The sequence below is a fragment of the Pogonomyrmex barbatus genome, unplaced genomic scaffold (assembly GCF_055798465.1).
Source record: "Pogonomyrmex barbatus isolate J1 unplaced genomic scaffold, ASM5579846v1 scaffold2, whole genome shotgun sequence".
Taxonomy (NCBI): Eukaryota; Metazoa; Arthropoda; class Insecta; order Hymenoptera; family Formicidae; genus Pogonomyrmex; species Pogonomyrmex barbatus.
Window position 1 is genome coordinate 25,198,388 of NW_028297116.1, and position 22,073 is coordinate 25,220,460.

The 22,073-nt window shown below is 31.1% G+C and overlaps 1 protein-coding gene and 2 pseudogenes across 14 annotated transcripts in view; all 3 read right to left on the reverse strand.

Annotated features, from left to right (window-relative positions):
* Window positions 1-1,696: 1,696 nt before the first annotated feature.
* On the reverse strand, window positions 1,697-4,259 carry LOC105424963 (cytochrome P450 9e2 pseudogene; annotated as a pseudogene).
* Window positions 4,260-6,281: 2,022 nt separating this feature from the next.
* Window positions 6,282-8,344, reverse strand: LOC105424965 (cytochrome P450 9e2 pseudogene; annotated as a pseudogene).
* A 4,881-nt stretch (window positions 8,345-13,225) lies between these two features.
* LOC148936838 (uncharacterized) overlaps window positions 13,226-22,073 on the reverse strand; it is a 115,436-nt gene continuing 106,588 nt past the window's right edge. For 6 of the 14 annotated variants that reach the window (XR_016139276.1, XR_016139273.1, XR_016139272.1 and 3 more), the window contains one exon: window positions 13,359-15,794. Coding sequence is in view for 2 of the 14 variants with exons in the window: in XM_089076929.1 (XP_088933055.1) it covers window positions 15,695-15,794 (100 nt within the window). In the remaining 12 variants the exon portion in view is untranslated. Of the gene's footprint in view, window positions 15,795-22,073 lie in introns of all 14 variants that reach the window. The other 8 variants (XR_016139278.1, XM_089076929.1, XR_016139279.1 and 5 more) reach the window with 5 other exon arrangements.

Below are 22,073 nucleotides of genomic sequence, written 5' to 3' on the forward strand. Positions count from 1 at the left end.
GTATAGGAAAAAGTTTGATTGGCTGTATCAAAATTTTGTTTTAAAATGAACAAATCAGCAATTTCAATCATAATCATCAAAATTTAGTTTAAGCTAACAAGATTTTTGGTTAATTCAACAGACTTCCAATTAATTTAAATAGAAATCCAGTAATTACAGTTGGTATTTCTGATTTGTTCTATTTCTAATTTTTAATCAGAATTTTTTTTTCATGTATATATATATGTATATATATATATATATATATATATATATATATATATATATATATATAAAATCAAAAGATCATATTTGAAAAAATAATTGCATAATTTGCATAATTGCATAATTTGAAAAAATAAAGTTTAAAAAGCCTTGATAACATATAGTATATCTTTTATAGTATTTTTTGTTTGTTAGTACTTCTCTCAAGCAATGATTAGTGTAATTGTGTAATGTGAATATTTGCATAAAGATATAATTACGCTCTTGTGTACACAATGTCCTGCAACTTACGACTTTAATTTACATAACAGATTCTTGAAGTCAAATGGAGAGAAAAACATTTTTTAACATTTTTAAATAAATAAATTTTTGTTTCATATTTCTTATGATTAACAAAAAATAATATTCTTTCTCATTAATGCATTTTCTCAATTAAAAGAAAAATAGAGGAAAACTTTTTTAAATTTTTTTTTTAAACGATGTTCAAAATACTTACCACTCTGAGTCAGATAAAATCTTTTTGGTTCTAAAAGCATTTCATGACAAAAAATTTTTCTAAAACATTTTTTTCATATTTCCAATAATTTCTACAATATTTTTTTAAAAATTTAGAAATCAGTTTTTTTAAGTATTTCCACTACTAAAATTGGTTCGTATAAAGAAAGAATCGTTTCATTAGATATATTTACTATAGTAAATTAAAACTTAAAACTGTAAAACGTAATTATCTATTAAATAGTTATATAAAATTTTAGATTTTTTGCCATACGTCCTTATAGGAAGAAAAAAATATTATAATAGAAGAAACATTTTTCTCAAAATCATTATCTCTGAATTTTCAGTCATTAGATTTCTCCTAAATAAAATTGCTTATTTTTTTTTTATTAAAGAAATAAATTATTTGAAAATCTTTTAGACAAGTTCAACATATATTTATATATCATTTACAATAACAATTAAATATATAACGAAACATTTAACATAACAAAATTAAGTAAAATATCTGAAGGAGCAACTTCTTGATGTATATGATACTTTATAATGTTTGTTTACATACTTGTCATTTAATAATATTAATACTAATATGTAATGAGTTACAAAAACATATATATAATATTAAACAATTAAAACTTAAATAATTCTAATTTTTTTTAGAAAAAAGAAAAAGGATTAATATAATTTATGATTGTAATAAGATAGTATTTTGAATAAACACACTTGTATAATTAAATTTTCCTGGCTGTATACATATATTCCCTTTTGTATTTCGTAATGTAAAAGTATATAGACATATTAGTAATAGTAATTGATTTGAATCAATTCACTAAAACACTATATATAAAAATAAAAATAAATTATTATTATCATAACAAATGTAAATGTAAGGTCATTCATAAGGAGATATTAAAAAAAGATTAGAAATCGATATAATAAATTAAAGCTCAAAAGATTGTCTCGTTATGGAGAAACTGAACAAGGTAAATAAGAAAAATATTTTCACAATCATTTATTAAATTTCTTACAATATTCTATCAATGTGTAATTACAAAATTTGCATATATTAAATATTAAAATTGAATTATAAAATTAAACAATTAGAACTTAATAATAAAATTAATAATAAAATTGTTGGAATTTTATAATTAAATTTTATTTTTTTCCAATAGAATATTTTTATTTTTTTGACATATTTTTATTTCATCCTAATTATCCAAGAAAATATTAGCGTTATAATTTTTTCTTCTAAATTTCATTTCTTTTTTTATTTAAATATGTGCAAATTCTAATGCGCAATATTCAATTATATTTTTATTTCAATCTTGTTTTCCTTGAAATTATCATACAATTGCACTGTTGCACTCAATGTATCACACAATGCGCACTATAATTTTTGTTAATATACATTAACACATACATAGACAACATATTATCTCTTCCAATATTATTATATAACACTTTTAATAATACTAAACATTAATAATATTCACAATAAATAATTTCAATAAATAATTATTATTGTGAAATTATTATATGCTTATAATAATGAATGTAATTGAAATATTATTGTATTAATATAATAAAAAACATTTTAATAAAAATGTATGAATAATTTCTATTGCAAATATAATTCTTCATTATTGTTATTTAAAATGTTTTCTAAGTTTAGCTATCAACTTTGGAATCAATCATTGGATTTGTTCGACGCTGAATATTTAGCCAGAAACCATTTTCCGGCATCATTACCAGACCTTTCTTACTGAATTTCATTGGGTATGTAGTCTTTGCGCAAAGTTTCAGTTCACATCGTGCTAATAAATGAAACAGTAAAACTTTGACTTCTAGTAGGGCGAATCTGTTGGCAATGCACATTCTTGGTCCTAATCCGAATGGTATGTAACACGAAGAATTATGGTACGTCCTGTTGTTTAAAAATCTTTCTGGATAAAATTTTTCCGGATTATCATAATACTTCTCGTCACGATGAATCGCGAAAACTGGAATCCAAAAGAGCATATCTTTCTTCATAGTGAAAGATTTCTCGCCCGGTAGTGTGGGTGGTAATTCATAAGATCCTTCGCATTTCCTTTCTAAAAAGGGAACTGGTGGATATAATCTGAGAACCTCGCTTATCACCGCGTCTAAATATTCGAGCCGGTTGATAGTTTCGTAAGTTACTTCTCCATTTGACTCCTCTAAAACCTTGTCGATCTCTTGTTGTAACTTTTTCTGAACTTCTGGATTAACTGCGATTTCGTGAGCTGCGAAGGACATCGCGGTGGAACTGGTATCGAAGCCGCCGAAGAAAAAGATGAACGCTTGCGCGGTCATTTCATCGATGTCCAGTTGTCGACGGCCTTCTTTACCTCTAATGTCCATCATTAACTGCAACATATCCGGGCGTGTAATGTGCTCGGTGTCACGAGTGGCAATCGTAGTCATTATAGTATCCTTAAAGAAGTTCGCCACGCGATCGCTTATAAGCTTTATATTGAGAATTTGACTGAGAGCCGGGAAAGATCGAAGAAAAAGAAACTTTAAAGAGCGAGACCCTATGAAGCTAGTCGCTTCCTTGCCGTAAACGTAGAATTTGTTTGTCGGATCCTTCATAGTATTGATCTTGATTCCGTACGCACACGTGGCGATGACATCGTTTGTATATTTAGTGAAGGCATCTTTCATATCTATCTCGCTTCTATCCGCTGATAATGTTGACAGAAATTCAGCAAACTCCACAGCACAATCTGACATCAGTGAGAACATCATTTTCATCTTGCTCAATGTAAAAGAAGGGCTCAACAAAGTCCTCACGTTCCGCCATTTTTCTCCATGAAGGGAAAACAAATTTTTTCCGAGTAAAGGATCGGCCGAACTGAAACCACGACGATTAGGAAATGCCTCGAAATCCTTAACGAGAACGCTCTTAATGAGTTCTGGATCGCGAAGCAAGAACGTCGGAGTTGTCGTGGCATAGAATCCATAATATTTTGCATTCGGATTGAAATTGTACATCTTCACGATTGAATCGACGAATGCTATTTGGCGAAATATAATCGATGACATGGAATCGAGTATTGGAACAACCGGCATATGAATAAGACCATGTCGTTTAAAGAAATTAAAATTTTTAAAAAGATAATAAATGCTGATCACACCGATCACTATCGATAGCAATATCGACCAGTATTCCATAGCAAATCTTCGATTTTATTGAAAAATCTATTTACAATTTCTTCACGAACATTCGATAAAATGATACTCAGCGAGTGATATTACACGACTCGTTGCAGACAACTGTTTGTACGGCAGCATTTTATGAGTAATATACTCAATATTTTTCTGATGCAACAGTTTTCAAGCTGACATTATGTAAGATTAATCGTTGATACTTGACTTTGTATAAATCTTCAATACTCTTTTGACTAATGAAATTTATATAATACAAATGTTAATATACAATAACATTAAATATAACATCGTCGTATTCGATTTGCAAATGATTAAAATAATATGAATATCACAATTACTATCAATTACCATCAAATTATTTCTAATTATTTCTATTATTTCTAAATAATATACAAAACAAATATAAAAAAATTTTTTATTAAACATTCAACATTCAACATATTAAACATTTAACATTCGATAATATAAAGTTAAATATAAAAAATAAATAATATATACATATGTGCTATTCTATGATAAATTAGGAGGAAATAAAAAAATAATAAAAAGTTAAACAATTTATGAGAATGAAATTTTATAAAATTTATCTTATATAAAATAGCGACACACATACACACACACACACACACACACACACACACACACACACACACACACACACACACACACACACACACACACACACACACGATATATATATATATATATATATATATTATATTATATTTATATTATATTTTATATTATTTATATTATATATATATATATATATATATATATATAAAATGTTGTGTGTGTGTGTGTGTGTGTGTGTGTGTGTGTGTGTGTGTGTGTAGTAGGAGCATAATACAACATTACAATATTCAGATATTAAATCAAAGCTGCAACGTAGTTTCATCAAATCCATAAATAGCATGCTGAGCATAATTGTTACGTAAATCTATGATATCTTAATCAATAAGCATTTCATATGAAAGCATCAAAGAAAGCATTTCATATGAAATGTTTTCTTATTTCATTTATCTTGCATTTGTTATCTTTATGTTTGTTTTCGATATTTACTTTTTATCACTGCTTGTTGAACAGTCATTGTTGATTAAGATATCACAGATTTACGTAACAATTATGCTCAGCATGCTATTTATGGATTTGATGAAACTACGTCGCAGCTTTGATTTAATTTCTCAGTATTGTTATGCTCCTACTCAATGCAAATACTTATATATACATTTTGTCTGTATTTAAATGATAAATTATGCATACAATTTTTTATGAAAATATAAAAATCCATAAATAATGTATCAAAGTATGAATGCATCAATTGGAAATTATGTATCATCGTGCATGTATGGTTTTTTTGTATAAAAACATGTTACTGCAATAATTATTTTTATTAATAAATTTTTAATTGAAGTTATAAATATTCTATTTTCATTTTTAGCTTTGTTATGTTTACAATAATGGTATGTTTATGGTATTGCTATATAAAATTTTATTAATATCAAGTTTAAAAATGTAAATATAGATTTTTGCTACCATAAATCTGAAGAATTTTATGTTTAATAGAATATTATTACTCAAGATCAAAGAATTATATAAATTATTATTATATCAATTATTATATCAATTATTATTATAATACGCATTAAAATTTGAAATTTGTCAAAACTCAAATTGCAATATTGTCAGCGACCTTGAGTTCCAATTCATTAGACAGATGAAACATTGTTCTGGCAATCATTCAATTAACTCGATTACTTGATATAGTACTCTCAATAAGTGAAATTGAAGGTTACATCATACACGAAATATGTAAACATCTCAAGAATTTGCAATTTCGATATGTTTCAAAATTTATAAAAACAAAATATTGCAACTTTTATGTAATCGAAAATTTATATATATATATATATATATAAAACATTAAATAATTATGTAAAAATAAAACATAATTGTTTTAAAACATTATTGATACAAATTTTTGTAATTTTATAAAACAATTTTAATAAAATTTTCAAAAATGTTATCATCTTTTGTAATAGATTTATTTAATGATAAAGGATTTGGATGGCAAAAAATACATCAGAAAAAAATTTAACAATAGTTAACAAATAAGTTTTATACTTTGTACTTTAATATATATATATATATATATATATATATATAATATATATATATTAAATTATTATATATATATATATATATATATATATATATAAAGCACCTTATAATTTTAATTTATGACTCTTTTCTGCATATATATTGTATGTACATATATTTTACAATGTTTAACATATCTTCATATTCATATATCGCTTTTAAAAAATATAAGCATTACTTAAAAAATTATACTGTCCATATTAAAATAACTTTCTGTTTGATTAAAAATATTCTATTTTTTGGTTGTTATGTTTACACAACATATATCTAATATTATTATGCAATGTTTTGTATTGTATAATTTTTTCATAATATTCTTTTGTGTTGTAATAAATTCATAGAAATAAGTTTCATTATATTAAACTATCCACTGTACATATTCGCACAATAACAATATAATAAAATTAGAAATTTGTATTCAATTCTTATAAAACACTAATAATATAGATAAAGATAAAATTATAAACAATAATTGAAATATTATTATTTTGTATTTATATAATTTGATTTTTATATCAGAATCTTAAAATAAAATTATTTTATGTGTATGTGCACGTATGTTTCGTCAGTCCGATTATCATTTCTTTCCTTTTTAAATAATGTTGCGCTAATTTTTATTTATAAATGCAAATTTCATTTGCCTCTTTCTGAATTTAAATATGGTCATTAGCGGTATTAGAGGATACATTAGTATTGTTTCTCGCTTGGATCTTCAACCAGAATCCTCCTTCTGCTAACATAGTGAAGTTTGACTTACTCAATCGCATCGGATGCGTAGTTTTCACGCACGGTTTCAATTCGCAACGAGCTAACAAATGGAACAGCATGACCTTAGTCTCTAATAATGCGAACCTATTGCCTATGCACATTCTCGGACCGATACCAAACGGAATATACGCGGCTGAATTTATCTCTTTTTTATTTTCGTCTAGAAAACGTTCGGGACGAAACTCATCCGGCTTCTCGAAATATTTTGGATCCCGATGAAGACCGTACACAGGAAACCATACGCTCATCCCTTTCTTTAAGAGGAATGGCTTGTCGCCAGGCAGTGCTGGAGGTAGCTGAAAATCTTCCGCGGATATCCTATCGAGAAAAACGGCTACAGGCCACATTCTAAGAGTCTCATTGATTACGGCATCAAGATACTGCATTCCGTTCAATGCCTCATAGGTCAATTCCCCATTAGTTGTTTTCATAACTTCGTCTACCTCGTCACGTAGTTTGACCTGAACGTCCGGATTCACGCCGATTTCGTGAGCAACGAAACACATTAAAGTGGAGACGGTATCGAAACCACCAAAGAAAAAGATGAACGCCTGCGCAGTCATATCCTCGATAGTCAGTTCCTTTCCGGGTCCCCTCTTTCCTCTAGTCTCCATCATCAGTTGCAGCATATCCGGTCGTACGATATTTTTCGTGTCTCTGGTATATATCGTACTTCTTATGAGATCTTTGAAAAATTGGGCTACGCGTTCACTAATAAATTTAACACCCAACATTTTCGTGATAACTGGCATACTTCTAACGAAGTAGAATTTTATGGTACGCAAAGTGTTGAAGGTAGTAGCTTCCTTTCCGTAAACGTAGAACTCATTGTTAGGATTCCTCATAGAATCGACGTTGATACCAAAGGCGCAAGTTGCGATTACATCATTCGTGTATCTAGTGAAGCTATTCTTCAATTCCATAACACTTTTGTCAGGAGGTAATTTAGATAAGAAATCGGTAAAAGAGACGGCACACTCGGACATCAACTTGAACATGGTTTTCATTTTACTGGATGTAAAAGCGGGACTTAGCAAAGTCCTTACGTCTCGCCACTTATCGCCACGAAGCGAAAACAGATTCTTGCCAAACAGCGGATCGTTAACTTCGTCAATGAAAGCACGATGATCGGGGAACGCCTCAAAGTTCTTAACGCCGATGGCTTTGATAAGTTCTGGATCGCGAATTATCACTACTGGATTCATACCGTCGAAGAAACCAACATATTTGGCATCTCGATTTAGAGTGTAGATTTTTTGAATAAGTTCGGCCAACGATAGCTGACGAAGAAAAGCCGGCGCCATATTGCCCACAAGAGGCCATGGTGATATATGTAAAATTCCTTGTTTCTCAAAAAACTTCAAGTTTTTAAAAAAGTAATAATAAATAGCGATAGTGCCAGCTAAGAGAGACAGCAGTATCCAAGTATCCATGATGACGACGAAACGTTCCAATGAATCACATCGATCACTCTATCACGACGTTGCTTGATTGCGAGTGCGCGAGTGACTGTTGCAATTTAAAGTGACTCCTTTCTTTTATATAACTGGCGTGATTCAGTCGCTTTACGTAAGATGGCATATAATTAAGTATTTGTTGCTGATAGAGAGCGAAAGTGCGAATGAGTACTGATATCACATAACTTAATGTTTTATCTCTACTAGGCAATTAAGTATTATGATAGTAGTACTATGATAGAAAGTTGAGAAAAAGCATAATGAGCAATTTAAATTCGACATTTTTCAATGGACGGAGCTCTGAAAAATGCTCATCTCTCGAACGATTCAATAATGAATTTAATAAGTTTCAGTGTGATAAATGATAAATTTTTCGAAACATTTATTTTTGTTTAGAATTGCCATTAGAAATTCGCTTTACTCATACGTATGTAAATGTAACCCAACAAATTACATTGAATAATTTTAAAATAAATTAGTTGTCATGGCTATCTAAATCTTATAATTTTAAATGAAGGAATACGCGTAATATGATAAAATATTGATTTATTGATTTATTGATTGAATTCTTGTTGGTACCAGGTCTCGGCTGTTGCCAACGAAGATTCAGATGACACCTCTGAGAAAGAACCTTCCTCTTCTTAATTATGGGTTTGAAAGAAAGAAGTGGTGAGAAGCTCGCGCGGGGATTCTGATCATTTCCACCTATAAATATGCGTGCGGAAAAAGCAGCAGCGCGCTTTTCGGTACTAACTAGGCGGTGACATTAGTTAGTTCAGTTCATAAGTCGTGCGTGATCAACCTTAGGGTTAAATTTTTAAATTTGTAATCAATGTCTGTAATATTTCTCTTAGGTGAATTTAAATTTAAAAGCCTCCTCGATTAAATAAAGATAATTTTAAACTAAAATAATTGGGAAAACTGAAATCTTAAATTCTTCTTAATTAAAATCAAGATCATAATTCTAAATTCAAAATCGGTCGCTAACAATAGCGTAGCGTACCATTTAGTCGCAGCCAATGGTGTTGCGACTGAATAATTTGAATTTAGAATCTTAATAATAAATAATTATTTTCAAAAATATTCATGCCCAAAAGAGGAGGGCGCAAAGTTCAAATAAAAAGTTAAAAGATTAAGATTTCAGTTAAATTAAACGATAATTTTAAATAAAGATCCTTTCTCATTATTCCTAAAACTTAAAAATTTGAAAAGACAAACTAAAACTAAAATAATTAAGCAAATTCCTAAATATAAATTAAGAAAAATTGATTTCAAGGTAAATTATCCAAATTATAATCAAATTAATAAGAAAGATCAAAATTTATAAAATTCGTTTCCTATTCGGGGTTGATTAATTCACAAACCGGTCCAATCCCAGAGTAAAGTACTTAAATGTATTGACCTAAAAACGGACAATCAGGACGTAACATAGTTAAAAATAATTAAATTAAATAATTTAACTATATTAAAATTAAATTCAGAAATTATGTGAAATTAATATATTAATATATAAATAATTAATATCTGAGAAAATCTAAGTTTGTTATATAAAACTGCTTAAAACTCAAAGATTTCACATATTTTTCGAGATCCTTCTACTACTTTTTGTTTACTTTTAAGTGTTCGACTGAGGCATACAGATTGATTACATTTTTAAGTAACTTATCTTTTTGATTATTTTCTCGACAATTTTACATTAAAGTATATCTCGCCGTTTTTTAATCTCTTTCTTTCGGGTGTATTTGCTTCGTCGGCTTTGTCCCTTTTTCACTCAAAAAGGTCCGATCTACACTAGATTGTCGGGTAATACCGCAGGTTATTTGGCCTTCTCTCTTAAATGCTGTGGAACGTCGCCTTGAAGCCAGGATATTGCGAACGATGGGATCACCGTACGGAAACAAAGCCAGGCACTTAGCGGCAAATTAGCGATGGCTAGGGGCGCCACTGTCGCTCTTCATTACACCGATACCCTCCTACCTCCTCAACCCCCTCCCATGCATCCCCTAACTCGGTCTAACTCTCTTAACCCCGTCCAGACAATGCATGCGCCACCCGCTCTTCGCGTATATCGACGAACGAAATGTCGACTGCGCGTAAAAATTCTCTGAAATGTGACGGCTTGATTTTTCTCCTTTCGTTCTTACGCTTCGTTCGTCTGCATGATCTCTTATCGTATTTAAAAAGTTCTCATGTCTATGTATATATCTCTGATATATTGTGTGTGTGTATATATATATATATATATATATATATATATATATATATATTATATATACTTTTATATATATATATATATATATATATATATATATGTTACTTCAAAAGAAAATTTACATTGCATTAAAAAAAATAAAGTTTAGTCATTATATCGTTGTAACATATAATTAATGTTTCAAAAGTATATCTTTTTATTTACTATATAGTGACAGCTCTGACGAATTGTTATTATACGTTACGTCGTTACATCTATAATTTATTTCTTGATCCAACAGTTTCAGACAGTGCATATATGCAATTTACAGTGCAATTTACAATTGGAAATTTTTGAAAAAAATCTAAAAGAAAAAGTAATGTATCTAAAAGTCTGCTTCAATTACGAGTGAATTATTTAATTATTATTTAAAATAACTTTTCTTGTGTTAGAATTTTACAATGTTACACTTAATTAATTAAAAAATTTAATATTTAAATAATAAAAATAGACTCTCTCTTCAAATCATAAATTAACAAATAGCTCTAGAGTTTGATAAACTATCATCACAATCGCAGTCCACATTGAAAATATATGATACATATAGATTGAATTATATATTTAGTATTTACTAATGTAAGGCACTTAAAAAGATATATATATATATATATATATATATATATATATAATATACTTAATAAGATAAAGATAGATGCATACTTAATATAAACTTTATATAACTTAAATATCGTGTGTGTGTGTGTGTGTGTTTTATGTGTGTGTGTATATGTATGTGTGTGTGTGTGTGTGTGTGTGTGTGTGTATTAAACAGGTTATGAGATTACTCCACATTGTCGGACATCTATTAAATTAAATAATTTAAACATAAACTTATATAACTTAATATATGTGTGTATATATTAAGTTATATAAGTTTATATTTAAGTTATTTAATTTAAGAGATGTCCGACAATGTGGAGTAATCTCATAACCTGTTTAATTTAGTGTCCTTTTTATTTTTATCTCACTTTCACAAAACGCTGAATAATATTTTTTTATTATAATATTTTTTCTTTTGTTTATCGCTCACGATTAGTTATTATTACTGAACTAAAGAAGATTTAGATAATTGAAACATCTCATGTTATTATCGCAATTTAATAAATTATTTTCATATATTATCCCTATTTTTTGCTCGTATTGACTCATCTCTTTTATGATATTTCGATTTGAATTTATAGAACTTGATTTCTATTATCTCTATTTATTTTAATGCAAATAAAATATATAAGAGAATATTTGATATGAATTTTCGCTTTTGACATGATCGTCCAACGCGCGATTATCATCAGGAACTAAGAGTATTGAGATCTGAGATTACACAAAGTACATTTAAATGTCATGGAAATTAAAAATATTCATCTCGAGCGCTTTGTCATGTAAACACTTTTAAGGATATCAAATCTATAGGAACGAAACCTCAGCAAGTTGAAGCATGGTGGCTACGTTCCTGAGTAGACGGGAGAGGAAACACGAGAACATGCCGAACGAAAGTACGACGGGCAGTGAGATGGGGAGGGGGGGGGGGGAGGAGGAGAGCGCAGAAAAAGCGGACCGAAGGACGTGGGGCTCGTGTAACAGAGTCCATTGTTGAAGCTTATTGAGAATCTGCCAATAGCTCGGGATTCAATTTGACTGGTGAACCGTGAACACCATTTAATATACAAGCGCGCGCGAGACGCCTCGCCGCGTCGCGCGAGCTTCTGCAACGCAACAGGCACGTGAAACACCTCGGAGAACACAGCTATTCTCACTCTCGCCCCGGAGGAATGAAGAAGAAGAGGGACGAAACTTTCGAGATATTTGATATTAGCGGAGTTATCGTCGAGTTCTTTCGACTCGCGCGATATTCCGCCGCCGCGTCAGCAGATCTCGAATTTTTCCTCTTTCTATATTCTTTTTCTCCCTCTTCCATCTTTTATTCCTTGCATCATTCCTTGTATTGTATAAATACTTTATAAAAATAAATATAAAATTATATTAAATATAAAATTATGGCGAAACTGTTACGCATAAAAATTAAGCGTATGCCGATGGTTACTTTCGCTGACGCGCCATCGCTGTCGTTCTAACGGCTCATATAATTTCCTCGCTGCATTTCATGTTTTTCGCATCACTGTGTCGTTTGATCGTTTGATCGCAATCCCGTTGATATCAATGGTTTCATCCGGTTTCTTTGCATGACGAATACTTTAAAAAAATCTGCATCAGCTACGGTAATCGATATTTGATGCGTCACGATTATTATGACTCGAGTGAATGAGGGACTAAGCCGAGAGAAGAAAGTGAACGGGAGGCCGATGCTCTTAAGTGGTTCTTATGTCGTATTTCCCGGAGGAATATTTCGTTTTGGTTCAGACAGGAGTAATGACTGGCGTCGTAACAGAACGCGCTACAGATGAAACAGACACCACTTTGCCTTTCCAACTATTAGACTTTTAATTTCCTAATGGGCTAATTATCGGTGCGTCTGAGGAAGTAACTCGCCGCTGCGATCACAGTGTAATCAGTTCAAAAACAAAGCATTCGGAAGTCAATGATTTCCAGAAACATATTTCGTGCATGCAATTCGTGCCGAGAGTTGCAGACCGTTCTTAATACGATAATGCGAATGGCCTGACGAGAAAAAAAAAGTATGTCATTATTATATATGGAAGCGATAATAACTTAAATCTCCCAATAATTTGAGCCTGTGAGGTGTGTGTGTGTGTGTGTGTGTGTGTGTGTGTGTGTGTGTGTGTGTGTGTGTGTGTGTGTGTGTGTGTGTGTGTGTGTATACCTGACAGACTCAACTATCATATATATATATATATATATATATATATATATATATATATATATAGACACACACACCGCGCGCGCGCGCACACGCACACGCACACACATTTAAATATTTATATTGTGTTGTCTGGTTTGTTATTTCTTCTTAATACATGCAAACATCTTAGTTACATGCAAAGACATTAGAGGAAACACTGCTCTGGATTTGTACTTATACATGCGATAATATTAGCGTTCCGTATGTCGAATATTTTGATAAGATTTTCAAATCGATAGAATTCAATAAAAGATCTATTTGTTAGAATTTCCTATTTTGTTAACATTTTTACAACAAAAATTTTATGCTATAAATGTTAATCTCATTTCCATATCAAAAATCACTCGCGATCTTCTGATTTTTTTTTTTTTCTTAAACGTCACATAAGAGAGAGAGAGAGAGAGAGAGAGAGAGAGAGAGAGAAAGCGAAAATATGTAACACTTTAAAGATGTCAAAAATTCAAAGCTAACACCATTGCTATAATATTTTGCTAGTGTCCATTAACGCATTTTGTTCATATGTGTAATTTCTTAAATCAATCTACAATACCGTTTTCAAGAAAATTGGTGTAAAATTTTCATGTTTATAAGATGTGACGAATACATACATTTATCTATCCATTACATTAACAAAAATGAGAAAAAGGATATTAATGTAAAGTAGAATTTTCAACGAACAAATAGACTACAAATTTTTTATGATTTATCACATTTTAGGAAAATATTGATTTCAAATATCTGAAAATGTCAATTCTATTTAATTTTCATCTATTAGCACTAACACCGAATAAACTGCGTGCAATGTGAATAAAGTTATATAACCAAAAATCATATTATTATCTCAAAATTATAAATCAATATAGGATGATATAAGCTAAAGTGTTCAATCTCATAATTTTATGAGATATTAAATTTCATTCATAATATAATTTGGCTTTAGCAACAATATAACTTTTCTTTCAAAAAAGTAATATTAATATTTAATAATATTATTTAAAAAGTACTGTAAAAGACATGCAGAATGTATCTAATTCTACCGATAAAAAAAATTACCGACAAAAAAAGATACAAATTTTATATTTTATAAATTAGTCACAAAATCAAATGAGCTTTTGTATCTTTCTAAATTTCTTTTTCTACTAGTCTAATCTTAATTTACTAATTTAAATGAATAATAAAATAAAAATTAGATGTGATACTTGTACTTAGAAATCATTTAGTAATTTAATAATGATTATTATTATTATCTTAAAACTTTTTCAGGTAAAAATGAATTATTTGGTTAGCGAAGTGCTATCATACATCTTTAAACAAGAAATGTTTTGTTTAGCAGAGCGAATAACTTAATATTCACAGTCTTTTCGTTTACAATATTTATTCCATTGAATGTCTGTTACACACATATACGCATATAATGTGTCGCTCGAGTATCGTTCGTTACGGCTTCATTCACGACGATTAAAGTTTGTTATACGCATTATTATGTTTTTGCACTTTACGAATTGGCAACGCTTAGGGGTGGTAAGCCACCCTGAGCCGCTTTTCCGACAACGTCTAAGGGCGTCCGCATATTCGCCCTGAGTCAGTGACAACGCCTAGGGATGATGTATTCGTCACTGATCGACACAGACCGCGACAATGCCTTGGAAAAACTTATCCTGGGCCGCGATACACACGCATATCGTATACTATGACGTTATCGCTATGACATTCTGCTCAAAAAGTGCTCGCGACGAGATCCTTACGCAGACTGCGAGTGTTTTTCGGACTCGAGGCCCCCTACGACGACTACGTATTTTCGAAATTCTTTGTAACGTGTCGGTGGCGGCACGGTATCGCGGCCAGCTCAGCGGCCGCGACATCACAGAAGCCGAAAACTAACTTTTATCTCTGCCGCTTCTTCGTCGTCTTCTTAGACGACATATGTATACACGCGTATATACGTGGCACGTGTTCGTATTGATTTAGTATTCGACCGATCAATTGTTATTTTATATATATATATATATATATATATATATATATATATATATATATATATATATATATATAATGTATTTTATCGCGCGCATTAGAAGAGTTCTTCTATATATAACAAGAAATATCATGTCATAACGCTTTTTTATTGATGCCGTATATTATGCTATATATTAATATGAATCGATTCATGAACGCATACATATATATAAAACGCAATCTGGAGACACCTGGTTCAGGTATATCTCACGAAGCGAGAGATACGATGACGATGACGGCGGCGGAAAAGATCGTTGCAGAATGCGCAAAGTTTTCCCAATTGAAGGCAATGAATTCGAGGGTAATCTTTTAAAGGCGGGGTCTGGACTCTCGTCAGATCCAACGGAGAGTTAATGGGGTCGCGCAGGTCGGCAGACAAGGTTGCTTCGGGCAGAGCCTGGAGTTGGAAGACTGAGACTGGCTCTGCAAGAATCTGCATAACAAAACGCGCAATTAATAAAGTTCTGCGGTGTAGAGGGCACCGACAAAAGAGCGTTTCGTCCTTTCAAGCTCGCTCCTGCAACCTTCCTCTTCCGCCTGCTCGCCTATTCCCCCCCTTCTTCTACCGACCCTTCGCCTTCTCGCGGAGTACCGCGCCGCGCCGGTACTCCGCCAACGGTGCAAACCGAGTCAAAGGGGCGGCGAACGGGGAGAGGGTATAGAGAGGTGGCGCCCATCGCGCGGGCCTGGGGCTAAATAAGTCAGGCTTTGTAAGGAATCCTCGGTGAAACTTCGCAATCTTCGCCGTGCGCACGCCGCGGAAACTGCGATCGACGGAAAACACCGACGTCGTACTTTCTATCCGTCGCGTCGCCTCGAGTCGGCTGGAACTTTGGCCGCCGGCGGCAATTGTTATAACATTTAGATAATGGCTACAGAAACGGCCAGATACAGCACGGGCACAGGCGGGCATCGTCATTGATGTTGAGACGCGACACGTAGAGAACATATCTCCCATCCCCCCATCCCGCCCCGCCCGCCGCGATTCCATCAGTGATGCGGATGTACCGCTGGATTTTGATGAGATTCTAAAATAACGCGAATCCCTCGTACAGATTTCGCTTGCGAGCTGCAAATCTCTCCGAGATTGCTTCCAATCGATGAGACACGATTTTGCAACGATACGACGCGGTTTTAACACGCGCCCGGGCTTTCAGCGGATCCTCGTCATTTCGCTCGTCGCGCGCGGCTCGATATCCGAAAGTTTTCGCGCGCAAAATGCGGACCGCATTATTTATCAAACGGAGTAGGTAGTCGGCCGTGGTTTTAACGGCGGCTCCGACCCTCCTTCTGTCGCGCCCTCCAGGGTAAACAGTTTTCAGACCTCGGCATGAAGAGTCTAGCTGTTTAATATTTCAGACGACTCCTAGCTAACTTCATGCATACTTATGTCGCGACTCCTTGCGTGAGATAACCCGCGTGCGATATTCTCTGCAACGTGTATTCGAATAGACAACCGGTCCATTATTTATTGTTCTTTGTTGCGCTCTGCCATTGCTAACGTACGCATAATTCGCTACGGCTCATATGTTTCTCTTTAATGACTTTGCAAATGCAAATGTCTTCTTCTTCTTCTTATATCTATAGCGAATACTTCCTTCTATTTTATGGATAACACTGCTAAAATAACGTTGCTATTTACTTAGCTACACAAATATCGCTAGCCATGCATGCGTACTACGATAATTTGTTATCAAGCGAGAGGAACAATTTCAAGTCCTTTTGTTTCAATAATATTTTATAGTTTGGTATAGTGCTAAACTAATGGTTGTTTTTCGAATTAATTCGAGATTGCTTCTTCTTAAATCTTTCAAATCTTGTAAAAATAATAAAACAGTACTAAAATACACAATAGTTCCAATCTCAAAATAGTACAATATATTATAGAAATGGAAGAATGTTATTTTACTTTCTCATTAATGTACGTAATACTACGTATAACAAGCATGCAAAGTATGCTAACTCTTATGATTACTTCAATTTTCAAAGAGAGTTACCTCTCGCGAGAACGAATCAAGGATCATAAAGGATCGTGCAATGGTACTCTGAAATAATCCCGCTTTCATAGCTTTTTTTGTTCGGCTTTCCCTCGCGACCGTATATAAAAAAAACGTCATCAGTCTCTGGTCAATGCAATCGCCGTCAGGTTAAACCGCGTAATAAAAATAGCAGGCCTCTCGCCCTTACCCTCCGCCACGAGGGATTCAGCCAACAATATGGCAAGATGTTTGATGACCCGATCGATCACCAGCTCCCTGTCCAGCTTCCGAAGCGAACGGCGCGACATCGCGTGCACATACACGTGCTCCTTCCGAGCAACGGGACACGAAACGAGACTGAAAACTACTCTATCGCCGAATATCAACCGTACGACTGATGAGCGTTGCTCATCTTTCCTCGCGCGATCGATCGATCGAGCTTATATCCTTGCGTATCCTTGCGCGAAATTTTATTAAAATTTTCTCATATTTTCGTATCGATGTATAGAGTTCTTTTTATATTCTATATACAGAAAAGCCGACAGTGACCTAGAGAGATACTCTTTCATTTCTCGAAAATTAAAGACGCATCATTATTAATAATGATAAAAATATGATCTGTTTAGATGCTTAAAGAAATAAAAAGCCATAATTCTGTGGCTGTTTATAAAATTAGTTAAAAATAGATTTTCCAAGTGCAAAAATAAAATTTTTACAATTTTCTTTTGCAAATTGCGTAAATTTAGATAAAAGTATATTGTTGATAAGGTTAAAGCATTTAACATGTTTGTAGCTTCTTGAAACTATTCTATTCTATTTATATTTTTCTCTTTTTTATTTTCCTCACAATGCGAGTTTAAATATAAAATCGAGATATAGTATAAACCAGCATTTAGTTATGATAAGACAAATACTGTAAGACATTTCTGATGAAAATTTTTAAATGAAAATATATGACATTTTTTAAAAATTACATTTTTAATAAAAAATAAAATATTAAACTTTATTATGGAAATAGACGAAATTTTTTCTGCTTTCGATGGAATAAAACAGAATTTATTTACTTCAGCGAAAAGTCAAGAAAGGAGACGAAATTTTTTCTGAAATAATCAAACTTTTTTTTATTGTCTGTAGTGAAATTCCCATAATGTAACAAAAAAACTAAATTTTATAAAAATTAAAATTTTATTTGAATAAGAGATTTTTTCTCATATTTGTTATAATCAATTGAAGCTTTTCGTTGAATTTTTTTTTCAAAATAATATAAAGTGTGTTCAAAATAATATAAATACCTTTTAATATAATGATAAAATGATTTTTCTGTTAATGTTATATGTCTTTTCCGATCTCGTATTTTTAATATAATAATGAATTTCTTATGTTAAAATTATACTTTCAATACTTTTTCAAGAAATTGTTAAATAATGCATATTTTTTTAAGATTAATAATTTCTTCTACAAAATATAATTTTCATTGAAATTTTCAAAAATATTAGCTGTACAATTTTGCAGAAACCATTAAACAAAATATGCAATATTAATGAAAGTCAGAGAAATTCATATCAATCGAACAGTAATTCTGAAGAAAGAAAGATAATGTAATAATTAAAAATAACATTTATTTACAATAATTTATCTATATTTGTCTTGATAAATTCTAATCATAAATAGAAATGTTAGAAATTTTTAGTATTTTAAAGAAAAAGGAATAGCATTGCAGAGAGAAAAAGAGAGAGAGAGAGAGAGAGAGAGAGAGAGAGAATAAATAAATAAATATTTTTAGGACACTGCCGTTTTTCTTCATTTTTATTTATTATTTTTAAGATTATATATTTTTGATATTTCCTTTTTTCTAAAAAGTATTCCAATTTATACATTTCTTTATAATTTTTCAAAAAGCTTTACAAAAATATTTTGATCAGGGATAATAATTTAACCTAATCTTTACAATTGCACTATTACTTGTATCTTACGGAATAGCAAAAGGAAAAATAAACATAGCTTATTAATTTATTTCATTATTAATTGCTTTATTACAGTATTTAAATTTTGATATCCTGATTGTCCATGTTTTGGAGCTCAATTTTTCAGATATTTTTTTATTATCGTATGAAATAAGTTAATTATTACTGTTAATTATTATGAAACAATATTATAAAAACTGCTATGTCATCTTATTGAAGACACTTATTGAAGACACTTCCTGTATTTCACTTCTGTAGTTTGTATTTATTATGTTTTTAAAACTTCATATTTAGCTTTTGTGTAAGAAATACAGTTCAAAAACGAAATGATATGACGATATCGGCGATTTTTCTTTATTAGAATAAAATTACCTTAAAAAATGATGCCAAGTTCAAATGCCTTTTGATTTATGCGTACAAAAGATGTGAAATTAAAACTAAAATTGACGCCAATTTCTTATAAAATAAAAAATATCACTATAGTGAAATAAATTAACGTTTAATATCATTAAATAAAAAAATAATTTGCACAATCTCTTAAGATCAAACTAACGTACAAAAACTTGGCGCGTCCGGGTCGCATTAAAACTAAATAAACAATATTATAAGCGAATAGAATAACAATTTATTAAATTAAAATATAATAGATTTTGATATTTTTATTTATATTCTTATAAATTGATATAACAGTAAATATGTATGTATATGTTTTAATGCGATATTAAAATTACATTTAACAACAAATGAACAATGTAATAATAAGCGAATAATAATTTATTGAATTGAAATATAATAAATTTTAATAGTTTACATTTATATTCTATACACACATTATTATATATATATACATATATATGATAATGTGTGTATTTTTATCATAATTTCATGCAACATAAATAGTACATACTATAAAATACAAAGAATGTAAAATATAAAAATATAAATTATATTTTAGTTTTACAGTTCTACAGAGAAAAATTTCAAATTCTATATGCACATTCACATTAATATTACATTTTATGCATATCAATTTAGCACATATTATTTAATCTTAAATATATAAGTTCAATCTCGCACATTCTACGAGTTAGTTATTCCTTTATTGAATTTAAATTTAATCATTTAATCATTATCAATCAAATTATGTTGTTAATCATACACCATTTGTAAATTAGGAAGCAGTAAATGGTATCATAAAAATGATTCGAATCATATCTATTCGAATCGTATTGCAAAACAATTGTGCTAGCATTAGGATTAATATCGAAAACGTTAATTATTCGAATAGATTACAATAGAATCGATATAATGACCTGTCGTTGAATAATGATGTGTAAACGGAGTGTGCAGTCAGATATCGGTGTATGTGCAGCAGGCGGACAACAAATGCTGACACAATAGTGAAATTATCATTTATTCCGAATTATTAGTTGGCTTTGACGCATTGTTTAGTTTTCAGCAATGCGCAGTCTGATATGTTGAACTAAATGTGTACATTATTAAAGAACGACAGCCTCTTTGCGGCTCCGGAAGGTAAGCAATTCTCAGTCGCGAAATTGAGCAATTTTTCTGTATTTTGTTTACGCAACCGTGCTTGTGCATTATTCCCTGGCACCGCTGTCTGAAGCCATTTGCATTGTTAATAGCAGGAAGAATATGTGCGCGCGGAGTCACAAGCACATGTGCACGTACACATTGGGCGCATGCGAGAGAGAGAGAGAGAGAGAGAGAAAAGAGAGATGCGCGGTGCATATACGGGTTCGAATGAAAAACATTTTCTTATTAGTGTGCACTAACTTCCTAGAGAGAGAGCGACCGAATGATATAGATGTAGAGGAGAGCATATTAATTACACATGCTCTTTTTGATTGCCTTGCGATACGATTTTCCGTAACATACAATTCTAAGAAATAATAAAATAGAAATGTCATGTCTCTTTACAAGCTACAAAGTTCGCTCGCAGTATATATATATATATATATATATATATATAAAATAGATATGGAAGATTTCATACTCAACGCTTTTCGCGGAAAAATCGACAACATTATGCGCAACGCATTAAAATAATGACTAAGCAACATCTTTATTGAACACAAAAGACTTATGTTATGCGTCATAATAAAGCATTCATAGGATATAACCTATGTATCATTATATAAAAAAAAATATCTATTTATCTATAGCGTTTAAATAAATTAATAATTTTAATAGGAACTTTCAGCTTTTTTTCTTTAATTGATGAGTATCGCGCGATATAGATCAAGTTTTCATATTTTATTATGTAACAAGACGATATCTTAGATGTGTACGGATAATCATTTTTATCTTCCAAGACTAGCATAAATATTCAAAAAGGAGGTATTATTACATATATATGTTTGCACGGCTTAGCATTGTCTCGTGAGAAATGGCGGACATTCGAAAGATCGTGGCACGCACGCAGCGATATGCGATTTCGACGCAAAAGTCGAGATAGTGCAAGATGACTGACTGTATCATTCCACTTCCATCCTTGAAAAATGATCGCATTGTCAAAATACTGTCTGACTTAGTCTCTCACCTGCGTCCCTCTTCCTTATTTTTCTTTATGCTCGTCTATGCTCCCTATTTTTCCTTATGAATTATTCTCGAAAAGGACAGAAAGCTTTAGATGAGAATGGAAATCGTACGAATGACTCTTGAAATTATTAATGTTACTATTCTTGGCCAATTTTTCTTAACTTCCGTAAAAAAAAAGAGAAAAAGAATTTAACACATTCGCAAATG